Source organism: Rhipicephalus microplus, chromosome X, assembly GCF_043290135.1.
Source record: "Rhipicephalus microplus isolate Deutch F79 chromosome X, USDA_Rmic, whole genome shotgun sequence".
Classification (NCBI taxonomy): Eukaryota; Metazoa; Arthropoda; class Arachnida; order Ixodida; family Ixodidae; genus Rhipicephalus; species Rhipicephalus microplus.
The window spans coordinates 216,323,924-216,344,470 of record NC_134710.1 but is presented as its reverse complement, the minus strand read 5'-3'; the positions used below and the strand labels follow the sequence as shown (position 1 = coordinate 216,344,470).

Below are 20,547 nucleotides of genomic sequence, written 5' to 3'. Positions count from 1 at the left end.
TCGTCCCTCGAGTGAAGTTTCTGTGCCAACATTGCGTCCATAGCGGAGCCCGTCTCGCTTTGACAGCGTTTATCTATCAATTTGGCTGCCACCGCCGCGTTCTTTCAACAGTGACGGTGCACGTTCACTACGGAGCTGTCTTGTAATGGTTCGACAACGGCTACTGTGGTGCCGGGACAGGCGGGCGTGGTGTCAAGCGGAGCGCTCGCCAGTGCCGCGTGGTGTGTTGTGTTTCGTGCATGAGCCAGTGGATTACCTGCCTTCGGGCGTGCGTATACTCGTCATGCGAGTGCTCCAAGACTTACTGCGGATGCCAGTGCTTTTAAGTGTTTCGATGAAGCTTGCACAACACATCATTTCAAGCGTGGCGCGAAAGCTTGACAAACCAGCTGAGAGAAAACGTAATAGCAAACTTTCGATGCGCTGCATTCACTATACTCCTGAGCAGCTTCCTCTCCTGTAAATCTTTGCTACCCTAGCTGAAATATACAGCGAAGCACACTTTCGTCAGATGATCGTCTGTATCTATGAGAATAAGCTCTCCTTTTTCTTGTTTTTTTGTTCATTTTCCGATTGCTCAGGTCAGATCACTATTAGAGACAGTTTAGGAAGAACAAAACACAACGCAATTGGGCCCGATAAGTGTGCTGTTGTTGCTACTATGCGTGAAACACAGCTTCAATATGCAGTGTCTATGCAGCTCACAATACCAGTGAACAACCACACCCAGCTTTAGGGAATCAAGCAGAGGCTTGTGCTCTGTGAAACGTGCACACACGCAAGAATGCATGGAGCGGCATATAAAAACGGAAACATACGAAATAGAAATAAAGCAGATACATTATAAGACTGTTTTTTTTTATAGTTGAACCCCCCCTCCCCCCCTAATGAAATATTGCTGGCTACGCCATTGATTCGTGCAATTAGGTTATCGAATTATATAACCATATGCCTGATGAGCTGCCCAAGTGCCTGAGCCAAACATGTGTCAAAATAGGCAAAGCTCAATAACTCAACCATGTCAGTTCTTTAACGCAAAAAATATAATGAGTGATTGCATCCCGAGAAATAAAAAAAATGCAGCTTTGGTGTTCTAGCTATTACGTTTTTCTAATATTATGTCTTGCCTCTTTTGTGCAGGGGCCAGGCTGCCGACGGAAGAACACAGAGGAAAGGTTTCCTAAAACGTGCCGTCTTCGCACTGCGTTGCAGAGTTTGCACGACTGTATACAAAAGGACAAAATCAGCAGTGAATGCGTGCAGCTGCACTGCATAAGACGTGCTGTGGTGTCTACTACCTCGATCTTGATTGATATGTGGGGTTTAACGTCCCAAAACCACTATGTGATTATGAGAGACGCCGTAGTGGAGGGCTCCGGAAATTTAGACCACCTGGGGTTCTTTAACGTGCACCCAAATCTGAGCACACGGGCCTACAACATTTCCGCCTACTACCTCGATCTTATTTATGATGTCTTACAATCTCGAAATTTATTTCGACAGTGTGTCAGCTGCATATGCTTGATTATTGCACACTTTGCAGTTGCACGCTTGTGTTTTCCACATGGCTTTTCATCAGCCAAATGTAATAAAGGTTTATTTTGAAATTCGTAATATCTACTTTGTTTATTTTTGAATACATAATTATCGTCATGCTTGTCTCTTCAGGATGAGACAGAATCACAAAAACCTCTTCTCCGATTCTACAGCAGAGCAGTTCTATAAAAATCAAGCTTGTTTTATATACACCACCACCACTCCCCTTCCATGAAACTGAGATGGCATAGTTCCAGCGTGTAGACATGCTAATGTTGCAACAATAGCGGATATTTTATTTACAGGGGTTTGACCAGATATATCCGCGATGCCTCCAATACTCTTGAGCATTTTTTTACTACTTTGTTGCACTGGTCTTCGTTAAATCAGCAGAGTAAAATACTCTGCTTCTTGACGACACTTTCTCCAAGGTTCAGTGAACCACCACAACCATTTTTAAGACAGAGCAGCACCAAAAGTCAAAAGCGCCTTCAATTTCATCATTTCCAAAAGAATGAAACATTTCCTATAAATTATGTACTGCCGAGGCCTTAGAATGAAGCACAGAAACCACGATTATATTCAAGAAGTATTCCTGAAAATCATATTCTACAAATAAAAACCAAAAATTTAGTGCAAAGGTCATTCGTTCATTAACGAATGTGCTTCTGAGCTTGCAGATAAAGGAAATGGGACAAAAATTTTAAGACGGGGCCGCTGTGTGAACTTGGAGGCGGCAGCTACAGAGATTTAAAGGTTAGGTCTATTCGAATCTGTCATATTAGAGCCTCCACAAATGCAGGGTGAAAAGAAGATGGAAAAAATAACTGCTTACTCGCATACTTGGAAGATTGAAATGTTAGAATTGAAACACAAACACGCATTGTTAACCGACTATATATGCTGCTAATTGAAAAAAATAACAACTTTAAAATGATGTTTTCGCCATTAGTTGAAGAAAGGCACACGATCGCTTTTCTTAATTTGCATAGCAGTCTAATTCAAACGCTCAGCCACGAGTGTACCATGCCTACTTTTTAACGCTACCCTGCATCTCTTATAATCAAATGGTGGTTATGGGATGTTAATTCCCACATATCAATCAAATCAACGCTACTCTGGTGTAACTTTGAACATAAGTTGCGAGCATTCTTCCAAAATTTTATTACATGGAGAGGAACAACTACGAAAGTGCCACGTTGAAATTCGCAGTAAATGAGAAAAATGAACATAGCACAGCCCCCTGAAATCAGGAACTGTTCATGTACTCCCGCAGCGAAAACGAATTCACGTGCAAGTAATCTTTATTGGAGGTGAATTCTAAAAGCACACCAATATAATGTGATATAAAGTAGAAATTGCTCACTCCACTGCGTTACACGTTCGGTGGCTACACTAGTGAGCAGAAGGCTCTCAGCAAAGCGAAAGTAAACAAAGCAACAAACCATATGTTCTGCTTTCTGCCATCACTCACGTAGTTCGTTAGTCACCCCGGCGAAAGCAGTGTCAAAAAACACCCACTCAGACACTACCGTAAATATAAACTACAATTAATAGACGCACACGAGACGAAATAAACTAAGCACGTAGAAACGTTCAGCAGCAGACGAAACGTCATCAGCTGCTGCTTGGGCGAAACTGTTGCCAGACTTGAAGCGGGGGTTTCGCTAACTCTATCGGCTCATACTTAGGGAAACCATGCTACCCATCTAAATGCATGTATTTTGCTGTAATGTCAATTTATAAAAAAAGGAATGAGTAAGAAAAGCGTTCATTTATTATACAAAGATACGTATTTCTTAACCACAATTGCGAATACTCTCGTTATCAGGCGCTTTTCTCGGCCCATGTAGTTCACTTAAGTGGAGGGAGCATTTCCGAGGCCTCCCTTGGCGAAGAAAGTGTGGAGGAGCGTTCATGAAATGCAGCGGCTCATTGAGTGGAGGAGCACGCTCCGCCTTGACTTCGTCAAGTCGAGGGAAGCCCTTGAGTAAAGGAGTGTTTGTGAATACGAGCCTCAGTTGCCGAAATATTTTTAAAAATCCTGGACCAGGACGCCTTTTTCAGCAACTAAGAAGCTTTTCTTTCCGAGAAATCCATATTGATCTCCTTGTGGCTTCATGCTACAAATAGGTGGTTGTCTTCTTTCCATCGTGTTCCACTGTGCCAGTGAGAGGTCACGTGCCAGCGAATGAAGCTTTGTAGATGCATTGGTTCTTGAGAACGGTATGGTTGTGTATTGCGTACCGTCATGAGCAGATCTAGCGGCCTCGCCTGCCAAATCATTGCCATATATACCACAATGACCTGGTATCCACTGATATGATATGCTGTGCTGTTTTTCAATTGCTTGGTGGTGAAGACGCCTTATATCAGCAAATAACTGCTCATCAGGTCCATGACAAAAGGGTGGTATGAGACACTGAAAAGCAGCCTTCAAGCCTGAGAAGGTGGACCAAGCTTGCAAAAGTTCTTCAATGATAAACTCCAGTGCTGTACGTATGGCGGCGAGTTCTGCAGCCGTCAATGATGTCAAATGCGATGTCTTGAATTTAATTGTGACGAACTTTGCCGGAATAACCACCACCCCTGCTGAGCTTACTGAAGAAACAGAACCATCTGTGTATATGTGAAGGTATCCGTTGTGCTTCCTGTGCAGGAAAAAGAGTGTAGCCCGTTTCAGGGCTAAATGCGATACCTTTTCTTTTTTTGGATGCCAGGAATGGTAAAGAGAGATTTGAGTGGGTCTAGGCACCACAATGATAATGACGGTCATGCTGCATACGTGAAGTGCGATGGAATCACTACGTAATGCTGAGATACAACTGCGATGAATGCTGAGTGGGGCCTAAAAGCTCGAAGTGAGGCAAAGTGATGCAATGAAATCCTCAAAGCGTCAGCGCGAATGTATGTGTTGATTGGATAATCACGTGCAATGATAACTGTTGCTGCTGTCAAGGTATATTCGCAGGCCAAGGCATATATTGCAGGCCAAGGCATATTCGCAGTGCTGATAAAACGTTTTCAGTACTAAAGCCCTCCAAAAGGTGTAAGTATGTTCCTCTGTATGAAAAGAAGGCGCTTGATAATGTGCCAACTTTGCACTGCACTTGTCATCTATCTATGTTGCACACGTCTATGTTGCACACGACTACAAGACTTGTTTGGACTGTTCACAGCAGTACCTACTTTCTGCAATATGTGTTTTTTCACCAGGCAGAAAGGATTGTTCAGGACCCCTTTAAATACGACAGGCAGTAGTGTAGCTCTTCTCTTATGGGATTATGAAGTTAACATGCCCAGTAAGCTTGACACCATTGTGCTTTAGAAAGTGCATGGAATATTACCTCACAATCTTTTCCTCCATTTCTCACATAATTTATAGCACAGGTCAAAGCTGAAAAGTTTATCTGATAAAAAAAAATTCAGGCCATGAATGAATATACCAGCTAAGTCTTTAAATTGACCAACATTTTACAAAAGTATCTCAGTCCTATATCAATCAAGAATGAAAAAATAGATGTGTCTCATAGATGTGTCTTCAAGACACATCTATGAGGTAGATAGAAAAATTAAAGTTTCCTCAGTGATCTCACAAACACTAATTCAGGATATAATTGGGAAGATTAAAGTTATGCAACTGCAGGTCAGATTTATAGCCACTAAAAAACCGGGTTTTAGGCACTGAAAGTAGGCGGCCAAAACACTGTTTTAGGCCCCCAAAATCGTAAATATAGACTCAAACTTTCACAAAATTCTAATTTTCGAAAAAATATGTGTGTGATCTGGCTCTACGACATGAAAGCAAACAGAAATGCTTAAGTTTATGATGATACAATTGCGCTAGTGGTTTTGCACATCCATTCAATATTGTTTTTCTGCAGAGTTTGTAGAATACGGTCTCTCCTTTCCAGGTCCACCATGGTGAATGAAGTGTCCACTGTCATATAACACACACATTGGTCTCTTTCTTTTTGGCATGGCTGAAAAGGCCAATATGGGAGCAAAAAACTATGCACCATCTTCCCGAAGGGAACCCTGATGGGATGCGAAGCCCCAGCGATGCGCAAGACGTTGACCCGGTTGAAACAGGCGTACACGTGGATGCTGAAAGAACGTTTTGAAGTGAAATTGGGTGTAGCGTTTACTCGAGTAAATGTTTGTTTGAAATGCAAAGACCCAGGAAGCGGGCCACGCTGAAGACGCTTGCGCTCGGCTTCCTTGGCTCGTGTCTCGTCGGTGTTACCCATGCGCCGTCTGTATTATCGAACGTGATCGGTGTTCTTGATTCACACCTCGTCAGTGTCGCTGGTCTTCCACAGCCAATGCTTGCATTCAGCTTCCCTGGCTCGTGCCTCATCAGTGTTGACATCACCATTTGCGAGCGCGATCGCCTTCGCTAACCCTCGCAACGCCGGCAACAGCCGGGAGGGAAACGTAGTCCACACTAGCGGGAAGCATGCCGTGGCGGCATACCACCCGTCAATGCGATCATGCGGCAAGCAGCAGAGCACTGTCCACATTGCCAGCACCGCGAGATTCTCAATGCGCGTGCACCCACCGGCTCCTGGCTTCTCGTCGGCAGATGGAGAGAGGTGGCACGGGTGAGATGATGCCTACGTAAAGAGTGGGCTCGAGCGTTGCGAGCGGTGGAGAGCATGAAGCACGAGAGAGCTGACACGTGGCGAGCGCGCAGCAGGCGAGGGAGAGAGACATCATTGCACACTGCTAGGAGGACGTGAGCTACTTGGCACCGCTCCAACACCTGCGGCGAGGGGATTGGTGTGGACGGAGGGGCAGTGTTACACAGGCTAGTAAAAGAGCCGCTTCGCGTCTGATAACCAGAGCGCTAATAGGCCAGAAGGGTCTTTTTGCCTCGTACTGAGTTGAGCTAATCGCACAGCGTCAATTTCTCTTGTCTGTGAACACCCTAAAGGGCCCTTTACCAGGCTTAAGAATTTCGATCAGGCAAAAGGAATTCATACACTGTGCGCTCACGATAAAATCTGCCAAGATTTCTAATGCTACGCACCCCTGAAGGTGAAATGTCAGACTGAACGCCGCTTGGCCATTTCACGGGCGTGCGCCCCAACATGGTGGAGGTGACGTGTACAAGTAATTGTCCTGCGTACGTCAAAGTAGTATGTGACACTGGGAGAATTATTCGAGGCGTCGTGAGTAATTTGTGTAATCTATTACATGAATGAAAGTGAAGGTTTGACAGAAGTATTAAAACATACAAACGGAATATATGTGCGTTATTTTTTAAGCTTCGTATCGAGCAAGATGAGAGATCTATAAGCTGCCTTCATTTCGTTTGCGTTGGCATTCTCGACGTTCTCACATCATGCTAGTGCCAGTATTGCCAACGCTTGGCGTGTTTTTGGTGCAACTGTCCCTTCGAGTAGTTCCAACGGTGTGACACTGCATATGGTAGTAAGGATAGAAGATACATGCCAGCCTTTCCAAACGTGCGTGCATAGAGGAATCCATCCAACAGAAACAGGCAGTGAAATACGGAGAACATAGAAAGGACACAACACCACTTGCGTCGACAATCTCGCATGGGCACGTCATGCGAATGTAACCTTGCGTGCGCATGACGCGTCTGAGTCATGTGAGCTTCCGAATTCAAGTTGCTCCAATATCAAAGAGGGCCGAGATGTAATTTCGCTTGTGAAGTCTATACCGGGCGAGTGACAAAGGTTTCAAGCTCACCTTCTCGCACCATGCTTTCACAGCTTGTAATGAACCAGTTAAAAGAACCTCGTGGTACAAAGATTATCATTCAGTGCACAACAACTTCCGTGTCTAAGTGAAATTTTTCATGTGACCTAGTGAAGGGGTCGTTGAAAAATTAAATGACAAAACAAAAACCACGTGTGCATCTTTTTTTTCTATCCACACTTTACTTTCTTTTAATGACACTCCATGGTATAGCATTCGTTTTTCATCGTCCTGCGGCTGCACAGAAGCACCGTCTGTGCGCTACGCATGCGAGCAGATGCCGGGGAGATGTCGAGCAGACGACGCGAAGCAGATGAATACATATGTAGAGGCCAATCGGCCTTCCTATTGGTTCAGAGGGCTTGTAGCCTTGACAGTGCTGAAACTAACTTGTGAGATCGAGTATAGGTTGCACCACCCTATAGAGGTCCGAAATGTCAATTTTGACCGGTAGAATGAATACCGTTCTCCAACTGTACTCAAAAGCAATATTTGAGGTTAAATAGCGTTCATTTAGGCACCAATTTTCAAAATATAGGCACTTATAGGAATTCAAGCCCAAACGTCACAAATAGGCATCTATAGGCACTGTGAGGAAGAAGACAGACACGTGCAGAAGCGCATTGCTATCACCTAGCTCGCTTGGCTGTCCGCTCCCTGGCTACGCCTTGCCTGCTGTCACTGCTACCTTCCCGGTCGCTGTGTACCTTAATAACTGGTCTAACAGCTGGTGGAGTTGCTGGGTAGCAAAAAACCTGAACTTCACAACTGGAAACTCAAGCCAGCCTCTGCAATGCTGGATGAGGTACCAATTTAACACCAGCAACAATCTGCTGTCCTGGTGCCTACATTAGTCTGCTCTGGCCCATCGAATCAATTCGATCCACCAATCTTCAGAGGTACAGAAGAGGAGGATTTTGAATGCTGGCTCACTGAATATGAATGGGTAAGCGTGCCACTGGAACGACGCTGCGAAGCTAAACCACTTACGTGACTTCCCGATATGGGCTGGTTTCAAAACGCACGTGACGGATGTATTCGGGCGCCCCACAGTTCGCAAGCTTCGAGCTGAGCAACAGTTGGGTAACCGTGCACAGCAGAATGGTGAAACATTCACCAGCTACAGTGAGGACGTAGTCGACCTATGTAACTGCATTGATGTAGCAATGAGTGATGCCGATAAGATCAGGCATATCTTGAAAGGGATTGAAGACGATACCTTTCAGATGCTGCTGGCAAGGAACCTGTCCACAGTGTCTGAACTTGTCAGTCTTTGCCATAGTTTTGATGAGCTGCGCAAACAACTCGCAGCCACACGCCACTCTCACCCTTCAATTTTGGGATTAGCTGTTGCTCTTGACAACTCATCTCTGCTGGTACAGATTAAAGATTTTGTCTGTGAAGAGGTCACTCACCAGCTTTCACTGATGCCGCTTGTTCACGACCAGTCGAATTCCCTGTTGGCACCCGCTCTCCAAAACATCATCAGGGACCAGGTCGCCAAAGAAGTCTCACCTTCTCTCCATCAGGCTCGAACTGCTATTCCCCTGACGTACGCCGCAGTCACTTCCGGGCCTGTGCAGCAAGGTTACAGCCCACGTCGTCGGCCTAATCGCCCACCAGTATTGCCGCTCGCCTAACCAGTCGTACAGTACGCACAAGCCGACGACCCTTGGCGCATAGAAGACAACCCTCCTATTTATTTTAATAGTGGCCTTGTTGAATATGTGGCCCGTTACCTTCACTTTCATGTACAGACCATCTCGAACAATGTGCGTTCACCAAGGGTCACTTATGCGCCATGTCAACCCTGTTGCAGTTATTCATATGACTACGGAACTGATCCTACCCTCAGGACCCCACCCTCCCGTCACCACTCGCCTTCTCCTCGCCGCCGCTCCCTTTCCCCTATGCACAGACGGCAGAGACCTGTGCGCTGAGAAAACTAAGTAGCGCAGTTCAGAAGGCGAGAACTGCGGTTCCGGCGAAATGCATAAGGCCTCAAATTTCTCCAAAAACGTTATGTCGCTGTAGAAGGAACATGAATGCTAGCCCTTGTAGACACTGGCGCTGCCATTTCAGCAATTGATGCCCGCATTTGCCACTATATCGGAAAAGTCACGACGCCTGTTTCTGGACTATCCCTTCGTACAGCTAACATGCAGCACATTGAGCCATCCAGTGCCTGCACAGCCCATGTTGTCATCCAGGATGTTTTTTATGTGATCGAATTCATCGTGCTGCCACCTTGTTCTCACAATGTCATATGAGGATGGTATTTCCTCCCTACACATCATGCGATCATCAATTGCGCCCGCGCTGAAGTCGAGTTGTTTCCAGTTTCTACAGACATCATCGATGACAAGGAGACATGTCGCAAAATCACAGTTTCTGACGACACCGTTGTGCCTGCCAGGTCTACTGTTCTTGCCTCCATTTCTTCTGACTCTGGAAACAATGGCTCAGTGCTTTTTGCACCGTCTGCACTTCTAGTTCGCCACCGATCACTGCCATTGCTGTTTGCCGTCCTCGAGTTCAATTCCGGTGCCTCTGTGATGTACATCACAAATCCATCACCGCCTAAGCCAATTAGTTTGCGCCGCCGAGAATCCCTTACCAAAGCCAAGCCGCTGGCATCATCTTCAATATTCGACACTATGCACAACTCCACTGATATGGCCACCCTCGAGACATCATCTCCTCGGCCACTACCGTAATCTTTCGCACCAACTATAGCCAGTGACCTTACGACGACGCGAGACCAACTTCTTCACTTGCTCGAGGGTTTCTCTTCCTCTTTTAAGTGCCAAGTGAGGGCACTCGGCCGCACAACAGCTGTTTCGCATACTATCGACACCGGAAGCTCTGCACCCATTCGACAGCGTCCCTACCGTGTATTGGAGAGTGAAAGGCACCTCATCAATGACCAGGTGAATGGCATGCTTAATCGCGGTGTCATTCAACCTTCCAATAGTCCCTTGGCATCCTGTTGTCCTTGTCGGAAGAAAGATGGCACGATATGATTTTGTGTTAATTATCGCCAGCTTAACAAGATTACCCGAAAGGATGTGTACCGGTTGCCACGAATTGACGACACACTCGACTGTTTGCAAGGAGTGGAGTTTTTTCCTTTCTTGGGTCTTCGCTCTGGTTACTGGCAAGTGCCCATGGCTGAGACTGACTACTCCAAAACCACGTTTGTAAGATGAGATGGATTGTATGAATTCACTGTAATGCCATTCAGTCTCTGTAATGCACCCACCACACTTGAACGCATGATGAATGGCATTTTAGGCGGCCTGCATTGGCGCACTTGTCTCTGCTCACTAGATGACATTGTCGTCTTTCCGCCAGAATTCCAGACCACCGACAACGCTTGCGTCAAGTCTTTACCTGTGTACAAAATACCTCCCTCCGGCTTAACTTGAAAAAGTGCCTATTTGCCACTCGAAAACTAACTATACTAAGCCACGTCATCTCCGAAGAAAGCATTCTCCCTGATCCTGCTAACTTAGCGCCGTATCCGAGTTCCCAAAGCCAAACCTGAAAGCACTGCGCACCTTTATTGGCCTATGCTCATATTTTCCATGCTTCGTTCGAAACTTTGCTACCATCATCGCACCTCCTAATGCACTCCTCCAAGGCGACAACAAACTATCTACTTGGTCAGAAGCTTGTGACAATGCATTTATGACACTTCGCCAACTGCTTACGTCTCCCCCAACTTCGCATCACTTCCCTCTGAGCGCACGCACAGAAATTTACACTGATGCCAGTGGTGTCAGCCTTGGTGCTTTGCTCGCACAAGACGATGCCAACGCCGAATATGTGGTTGCATATGCCAGTCATGCACTCACAAAACCTGAGGCCAATCACACCGTAACCGAGAAAAGAGTGTCTGGCCATCATATTTCGCCCCTATTTTTACGGTCGTCTTTTGACGTCGTAACAGACCACCACGCTCTGTGTTGGTTGTCAAACATCAAGGACCCGTCAGGTCGTCTCACTCAGTGGGCCTTCAGACTTCTGGAATAAGACATTCGCGTAGTATATCCTTCTGGCCGCCGACACTCTGATGTTGATGCCCTGTCACACTTCCCACTCATTTCAGACACCAACGCATCTAGTCACAATCACAATATATCACAACTTGACATCTTGCACATGGCCTGGAAGCAACGAAATGACCCATGGAGCACCACTATTCTGAACTTTTTGTCAAGCTCCCTGACCGCACCTGCTCCACGAACGCTACGCCGCCAGGCGCAGCATTATGCTATCCGTGACGGCCTTTTATACCGCCATGACTACCACAATGATGGCCACACATGGTTATTAGTCGTACCCCGCCATCTTCGTCGCGATCTATGCTCCGCTTTCTACAATGACCCTCAGTTTGGCCACAGCGGCGTGTTCAAGGCGCACATGCGCCTTCGTCTACGCTTTTATTGGCACGGCATGTACAGCTTCGTCTGCAAATACGCCCACTCTTGCCTCACCTGCCAATGACACAAACCAGCCTCACACCTCTTCACAGCACCTCTCCAGCCACTTCCCTACTCAGCCCACTCATTTGATGGCATCGGCATTTATTTGTACGGGCCTCTCCTATGCACTGGCACTGGCAACCGCTGGGTTGTCGTCGCCGTGGATTATCTGACAAGATACACCAAAACCACTGCATTACCTGCCGCAACAGCCACAGATGTTGCTTCGTTTATTCTATGCAGCTTTGTTCTCGATCATGGCGCCCCTCGTGAAGTTCTGAGTGATTAGGGCCGTGCATTTCTGTCAGAGGTGTTGCAATCACTCCTATTCGAATGCCGAATTATTCACCACACCACTCCCGCATATCACCCACAGACAAATGGATTAACGGAACAATTTAACCGAACTCTTGATGACATGCTGTCGATGTACGTTGTGTCAGACCGCTGAAATTTGGATCTTGTTTTTCTGTTTGTCACATTCGCGTACAACACCACCTCCCAAGCCCACTACCGGATTCTCACCATTCTACTTGCAAACGGGCTTGAACCCTCCAGCACCATTGATACGATTGTACCATATACCATCCAGACGCTGATGACTACCAGCCTGTGTCTGCGGTCGCTCACCATGCCGAGAAATGCCGACAACTGGCTCATTCTTTCACCTACGACTAATAGTGTCGCCAAAAACAACATCATGACTCCGACATCCCTCCTGACCCTTTCATCATCGACTCTTTTGTGTGGCTTTGGGTCCCGCCAGTTGCTTCTCCTGGCCTTTTGTCTAAGCTTCTTCCGAAGTACCACGGACCCTACCGCATGGTTGCGCAGACCTCTCATGTTAATTAATTGGTTGAACCCGTTATGCCATCTTCCGACCTTCGTCATCGGGGACGAAAACCAGTCCACATTAACTGTCTCAAGCCATATTATGATCCTCTGACCTCTCTCTAGGTCACCATGATGGCTACCTCTCGATACCGGGGGTGATTATGAGGAAGAAGATAGACACGTGCAGAAGCGCATTGCCATGGCCTGGCTCGCTTGGCTGTTCGCTCCCTGGCTATGCCTTGTCTGCTGTCGCTGCTATCTTCCTGGCCGCTGTGTACCTTAATAAAGCCCTGCAACCACACTGTAAAAACAACATAAAAGCTCTTCTTAACCTCTAACTAATTCTGATACATTAAAATGGCACGATAGGAATGCAAGAAACGAAATAAGCATTTGCCTATTACCCGGTCTCTAGTTATGAGGCATACCATTATTGTGAAGGGCTCCAGATTTGGTGATTATGAACATCTAGGCTTTCTCAATGTATACCTAAACCTAAATGCACAAGCACTTTTGCACTTCCCCTCATTCAAATGTGACTGGAAATCAAGGCAGTTACATAGTATCTAGCAGAACAGGATTACCACCAAATCAATGTGCCCTGTTTAGTATTGGGAAAAGGGTTAAATGTAACTAATCTTTGTAGTACTGTCGATAACTATAATCTTACGTGAATGTTGCCCTTTGGTTTCCTGTTGTCAAATAAAATGTTTGTAGAAGAGCTTTAGCTGAGGCATTTGAAAAGTAACAAGTGAAGAGTAGTACAAACATTTACTCATAATTAAAGATCTCACTAACCTTGTCTATATGATTCTGTGCCTTGGAGCTTGTATCAACAGGTTCTTGAAGCCAGACAGACTCTGGAACATTTACTTGGTTGCTGCTCGAAGAGTAGTTGCCATCCGTGTCATCACATAGGGAAGAATGTCGCACTGGCACCGAGCTTGGATATGCAATTATTTTCAAAGACTTTGGCCTTTCGATTTGTGCTTCCCCAGGTAATGCCAGAACATGAAAAATTATGATAGAGATGGAACTACCAATAAGCATCACAGTATTCACAATAATAACCAGAGCAATAAGTACACTTGATTTATGCTTAGCAGTACCAGCACAGTATTTGAATATATATCTTGCTTTTGCCAAGGCTGCAAATACACTGCAAAACTTATTTGAATCTTTTATTTAAGGGCTTCACACTCAAAAAGTTATTTGGCACAAAATTACTTATTGTGATCGGATAATCAAAGAAAAATTAAATTTTCTTCTATAACATCTACTTTGGTTACTTTCACAAACAAAAAGAACCAACCATCAACATTATTATTTGCATAACATAAATGGCATATTTGCTACTTTTCTTTAGCCTTTCTTTTTGGTGACCAACACATCATTACCAGTTGCCAATAGGCTCCCTCCTTCTGTAGCAGATTATCAATAAAGGTATATGAAGAAGGATTGTTACACAGTACAGCTCCTGCTTGCTAAAAATAAATGCTCTTTCAGTAACAATACTCTTCTTCATGCATACTGCTCTCATCATTTGTAGTATTTTATCATTAAATGAGTACTGACATAACATTTTTAATTAATAAATCACCGTTGGCCCAATAATCATAGCCTTAACTAAACATGAACTGAACTAATACAAACTAGATGTCTAAACTAATAATATCTAAATAAATAACTAAACTAAATGTCTTTCTTACACAAGAAAATATTGACATCAAAATATATTCAGAGTTCAAAATGCTTCAACAGAACTGCTGATTTGACTATCACATTACGACCAAATGCCAAGTTGTACTGATGTCCAGTGATTGTATATATGAGGTCAGATGCCACCAACAAAAACAGGATATGCCTAACTTCACAAAAGTCACCTAATATAGTAGTGGCTCTGGTTACATCTTGCCACAAACAGATGAGTGCACAGAGTCATCGGCTGAAAGGCGTAGGCAGTTACAAAGATAGATAGATATGTGACGTTTAATGTCCCAAAACCATCATATGATTACAAGAGATGCTGTAGTGGAGGGCTCTGGAAATTTTGACCACCTGGGGTTCTTTAATGCAGACCCAAATCAGAGCACACGTGACTACAGTATTTAGGCAGTTACAAATTTCAGTTATAAACTTCAATTAACCTCAAGTTTCTTTGCATTATGCATGGAATAGAAGGGATTGTAAAAGACGCGATGGTAAGGCATGCTGTTCACACATAGCGCGGGAGGAACTCGTTGCAGTCAGATGTCTCCAACCTTCACACATCCATGCATCACACCACTTCTTTCACTCTTAGCAGTCCTCACTAATGTCTACTAACGTTTACTACATAAAAAGGCATTTTAGGTCACTGCTCGCATTGCATTGATGTGCTGTCCACAATGTTCAAGTAACAAAGTGTTCTTGTTTAAAGTCAACTGCTTGCTACAGTATTCATTATCAGACATGCAAATAGGTACTGATCAGAAGCTATATGCAAGCGTATTATCAGGGGTATACCTGAGCCTCTTGCCATCAGGCATTGGCACAAAAAGAGTCGCCAAATTGTCATCTTCCTCTACATATACACCTTTTCTCCATCAACAGTGGCTATCCACAGAAGTTTATTCTACACTCTCTGTACCAATGATGCTCGGTCAACACAGTGTGCCCCGCCGCGGTGGTCTAGTGGCTAAGGTACTCGGCTGCTGACCCGCAGGTCATGGGATCGAATACCAGCTGCAGCAACTGCATTTTCGATGGAGGCGAAAATGCTGTCGGCCCGTGTGCTCCCGTTTGGGTGCACGAGAACCCCAGGTCGTCGAAATTTCTGGAACCCTCCACTATGACATCTCTCATAATCACGAGGGAGTTGTGGGATGTTAAACCCCACATATCAATCAATCAACACAATAAGTCTGTATAAAAATCCAACGACATAAACTGAGTGTAAGATTGTGCGCCAAAATGTTTTTAAACAGCAGCTACCATTCAGAATGTCCAACACAAACATTTCCTCTGTGCCCTTTCTCGAGTGGCATGCACTTAATGGTGGCACCCGTGTACTTAGATACAGGTGCACGCTCAACTCTTTCGTTACCACGCCTTTTCAAATTGATCACCAGTGATCGACGCTTTTGGGTAATCTATTTTGGCATGTTAAATTTGTTTATCGTGCACCCAGCACTTTCTACTAGTTAGTCCAGCCACTCAACTTTCAGAATCGAATTCGATTTGCCCATTTTAGCCCAGAGTGCTTTTTGACAGACCTTAGCGCGAACTAATGTGTGTGTATTGTTGAAAAAATGCACTAGGCTGGCGAACTTGACAGAAGTGCGTGCCCCTCGTGATTATGCTACAGCAACATCGAAGTTCTGTAATGAAAAGAACCTTTGCAAGTCAAATATTGAATCGTAGTGTCAGCTTTGCAATTTGACTATGTTAAGCAGTAATAATTGCGAGAAATTTTTGCCAGATATTCAATAGAGAGCTGTTCCTACGAGTCGGGAAAAATTTGTTCGACAAAAAGTATTTACGAAGGTCCGCCGTGCATTTAAAGTGTCGAGGTGGCTTTCTCTGACATTTTCCACCAGCTTTGGTTTTGCTTGCATTGTTATATAAGATGCAAGGTCGCATCTAGTGCCACTATAGTCGTTCCTATGACATCGTCATCACGCATGCATGGGTGCGCACCAGGGCTGCAAAAAACATGCACTGCTCGAAACTGTTTTCCAAACCTGCCTGAATTGAGTGAGGACGAGCTTATAGTTCGAGGATGATAGCACCTCAGCTTCAAATTTTATGGAGATGATGTTTTGTGTCAGCCTGAGACATCCACATCTTTTCATAGGTTTGTTTTGTTTATGGCCTCAAGTTGTCTTCTCCATCACAAGTGCGTAGCTGCTGAGCCTTGTGTGCAATCTTACAGCTACTCTGGTTACATGTGTGGTCCATACTTCGCTGGGGCGCAGTGTGCTGGCGCTGACTGTTAACGGCAGTTATTATACTGTTCCTGGGTCATTTATCTACACAATGTATATCCTGAATTTTCTTTGTTTTTAATTCTTTTGCACATACAGGGCTTTTTATTCCACTGTTTACCAGCTGGCGACCAAAAATACCATACTTTTCACATTTTTATTCATTGTAAAATATATTTTCTTGCTCTGCAACTTATATTTTTGTGGAAGAGCATTTCAGTGTTCAAAGTTTGGTATGATGCAATGCGTGCTAGAGTACTTTTCAAACTGACAAAAGCGATATTCCCAAGACATATAAAAAACAACCATTTTCATGCGGTAACGAAAGAGTTAAGGACCCCTAGTGGTAAAAATTATTGCAAAGTTTCCTACTATGACATGTCTCACTATCTTATTTTGGTTTTGACATTGTTGAAATTCCCAGAATTTAATTTTTTTATTGACATGTGATACAGCTTTTAGGATGATATGGAAACAATGGTTTTCCAAAGTGATGTTTAAATGGCCTTACGCAAAACTATACCTAAAGTCACTGTGAAAAAAAAAGCATAGAATCATCTACTAAAAAGCTGCAGGTATTTGTGACCAATGAATACATGGCAACAAAACTGTGCAGCTTACTATTGTCCACAATTTGCTCATAAGTTGAACATGTTTTTTGAGACACTAGCTAAGAAGGCATTCCTTCAGCTTGTGCAGCTCCAACTGGTGACAGCAAAATTTTTGGAAAAGAACAATTTTTTAAGAAGAGATTATGTCAAACAGGTTTATTTGAAGTATAGCTGCTGGTGTAAAAGTTGATTTTGCTGACAGACGAGGATGAGGAAACTGCTACACTGCAACATAGAGCCTAGGATAAGAGACAGACAGAAGACAAGACACAACATAAGCAGAACACCTAATTGTTATTTTGTTTCTTTTGTTCACCCACAAGTCAGTTCAGCTAGTTCAGAAGAAATCCCTCTGAAGCTCCACCTATGATGCAGGATGAGTTCAAAACATGATGTGAGCAACTGTGCTACCATTCTTACTATCAAGGAATATATAGCTAAAAAACACAAAGATGACATGCAAGCAGCTACCGAGCTTGGCTGATACACAGGCCAATGAGTTTGATGTCAATATGAAGATGGTGCTTTTTCGACCCAGAACTGCCAAAATATTAATTTTTCAGGCAAGCTGCTCTTTACTAGATGCAGCTTGAGCATTTGTGACAGCTTTTAAGACAGCACACCCACATTCTTTCCAATTTTTGTTAGAACTAAAGGTGACTTCTGCATCAATGGCATTCTCATCATCTCTTATTGCATTTAGTCTGTCACTGTTCAGTTAGTCGATCATGGACAAAGCTCATTACTTCATTCGACAGTTGCATGCTTCAACTGTAGTTAATCCAAGAGCACCCTATAGGCCCTTAAAGATGCACCTATGCCTGACTCCGTAGTGCACACCCCATGAAGTTCATTTAGTACAGTGATGCTACAAGAAGTAGATCTTTCCCTTGAATTGGATATGCATGCTCCATACAGGTAGAAACACCATTTTGCTTGGTTATTATAATAGTTACATCTGTACATATCCTACATTTGCACACTGCATAGCCCAGTAGCATTAGTACCCAGCTGCACATCTTTTTTTACCTTAATAAAAGTAGTCCTCAACCTGGAGGCAACATTTTTAGATGAGGATTTGCCTTCATGAACTATACAACCCCCTGTACAAAAAGATTGATTTCAAGACAAATTCATTTGGTCTCCATATCACAATAACATGGTCAGCACACTAGAATCCATCCAAAATAGGGCAGCACAGTTCATATCACGAATATATAGTTACCACAGCAGTATCACACGATTTAAAACCAGTCTTGGCCTACAGTCCTTGACAGCCGTGACATACTTTATTAACATTATTCTACAAGTACGTCCCCTCTGACAGGTCATGTTCACTTCATCTCGATGTCCCATCCCGAACATCCAAAAGGTTACATAATAACTTGAGTTTTACATGCATATATGGTCGTACATTAACATTCAACTCATCAGCACTCCCACGAGCCATTACATTATGGAATAACTTGCCAGACAACATAGCTTCATTGTCCAACCCTGACGCATTCCACCACCAACTGCTCATTTCCACTGAAGTAGTTCATTGTCCATTAATAAACAGCACAATTTTTGTATACATGTGTATGTATACATATATATGTGTATTGTACCAATATTATATACATCATGTATTTATTCACTAAGTAATATGCTTATGTACATTTTATCATGAAGTGTTTATTTTTTGGGGGGGCATTGTTTCCTAGTGGTGTTTGATCCCTTTACATTTTTTTCTTTGTTCATGGATGTTATTTTAGAGCCACCCTTAATTGATATATGGGGTTTAACGTCCCAAAACCACCACATGATTATGAGAGATACCATAGTAGAGGGCTCCGGAAATTTTGACTACTTGGGGTTCTTTAACGTGCACCTAATCTGAGAACACAGGCCTACAACATTTTCGCTTACATCGGAAATGGAGCCGCCACAGCCGGGTTTTGAACCCGCGACCTGCGGGTCAGCAGCCGAGTCCCTTAGCCACTAGACCACCGCGGCAGGGCTAGAGCCCCCCTTACACAATGCCCAAGAGGCCTGTAAGGAATTTCAAATAATGACAGCTTGTATTTGGTGGACCAATTTGGTAATCTTTTTTTTTAATGGAAATATAACTCATGATGACGGTAGGTGCCAGTACAGGGGATGGTGCCTCCCACTTTCAATGCAATTTTTTATTCAGCCCCACAACACAGAGCTCTTGCAACGAGGACTCTTGTCTTAGTCAAAGCGTAGATGTTGGCTGCTAGCCAAGATTTTTTGACAAAATCTCAGATGTAGGCTTTCCTCATTCAACTACTGCTGATCCCATCTTCATCTTCCCGTGGCCTTTCTGTTGAGGTGATAACCTATATTGCGAAGTGGAAGAAAACGACAACCCCCTCTCCACCGTTACGGAATAAATAATCAGCGAGAGCAAACTTTCATACCCTTTCTGACAAAACTGATGTAGTAACGGGTCGTAATCACATTAGCCTTATGACAACCTTTGGAATTCGACATTACTGTTCACAATGAAAAAAAAAAGACAAATTATTGACACAAGGTGGCCAAAACCCAGTTATACGAGGATGCAGTAAATTATGAACGCGTTCATATTACTGCATCCTCGTATGTTGGCTCATTCAGGACTGGGTCTTTGCTCAACAGGGGTCCCCCAATCCCCACAGGCTGCATGTATGTGTGAGGGGAAGGGGTATGTATGTGCGTACTTACTAAAGTACCCACAGTACTGCTGATCACCAGGCAAAGCTCACCCTACTGCAGTTAGCTGATAACACAACTGCTCAGCTTAATCATTTGATTGGTGCAAGTCTATAATTACAGGTAACCTTTAAAACTGCATACAAGCAAAGAAAATAAGTTCAACGCTGTTTGAAACGCAGCTACAAAGCTGCCACTTAGGAATAACACATGTTAGAGCGTAAAGCTACAGAGGAAAAGATGCTACGGTAAATGCATACCTTTTGGCTTATCACCTACAACAATAAGGCATTCCCGACGATTTTGGCACACATTTTGGCCAAAAGCGATTGAACCCTCCCGATTATCTGGAGCGCATTCAGATGCGGACTCGCTACGCGTGCTAACAAAGCGCTGAAAGGAAAATGGGTTCGCATCTTTGTCGACGGCAGCCAGCTCTCCATTATCGCAGGGAGTCGCCATTTTGCAGAGTCTTCGTACTTGCGGGCAGTAAATCGTACTTGCGGCTTTGTTTATTGTTGGTTTCGGTTTCGTTTTGAAGGAAAAAACTTTTTTTTTTAATTTTGTGACTCTGTTCGAAATGGTAAGCCTAAAAAAATAAGGTGGTGAATCGAAGCCGCTGAACACTTGCTGGCTTTTGTTTCGTGAAGAAACAGCTTCACGCCACACGAACACACAAGCAGGCCA

General features: G+C 44.1%; 1 protein-coding gene across 3 annotated transcripts in view; it reads right to left on the bottom strand.

The window, feature by feature from the left end:
- LOC119187482 (uncharacterized) overlaps window positions 1-20,355 on the bottom strand; it is an 88,437-nt gene extending 68,082 nt beyond the window's left edge. For 2 of the 3 annotated variants that reach the window (XM_075878626.1, XM_075878628.1), the window contains exons 1-2: window positions 20,121-20,354; window positions 13,383-13,573 (exon numbers count right to left, since the gene is read on the bottom strand). In XM_075878626.1, the coding sequence (XP_075734741.1) occupies window positions 13,383-13,573; window positions 20,121-20,322 (393 nt within the window). In that variant the 5' untranslated portion in view covers window positions 20,323-20,354. Of the gene's footprint in view, window positions 1-13,382; window positions 13,574-20,120 lie in introns of all 3 variants that reach the window. The other variant, XM_075878627.1, reaches the window with a different exon arrangement.
- Window positions 20,356-20,547: the final 192 nt, after the last annotated feature.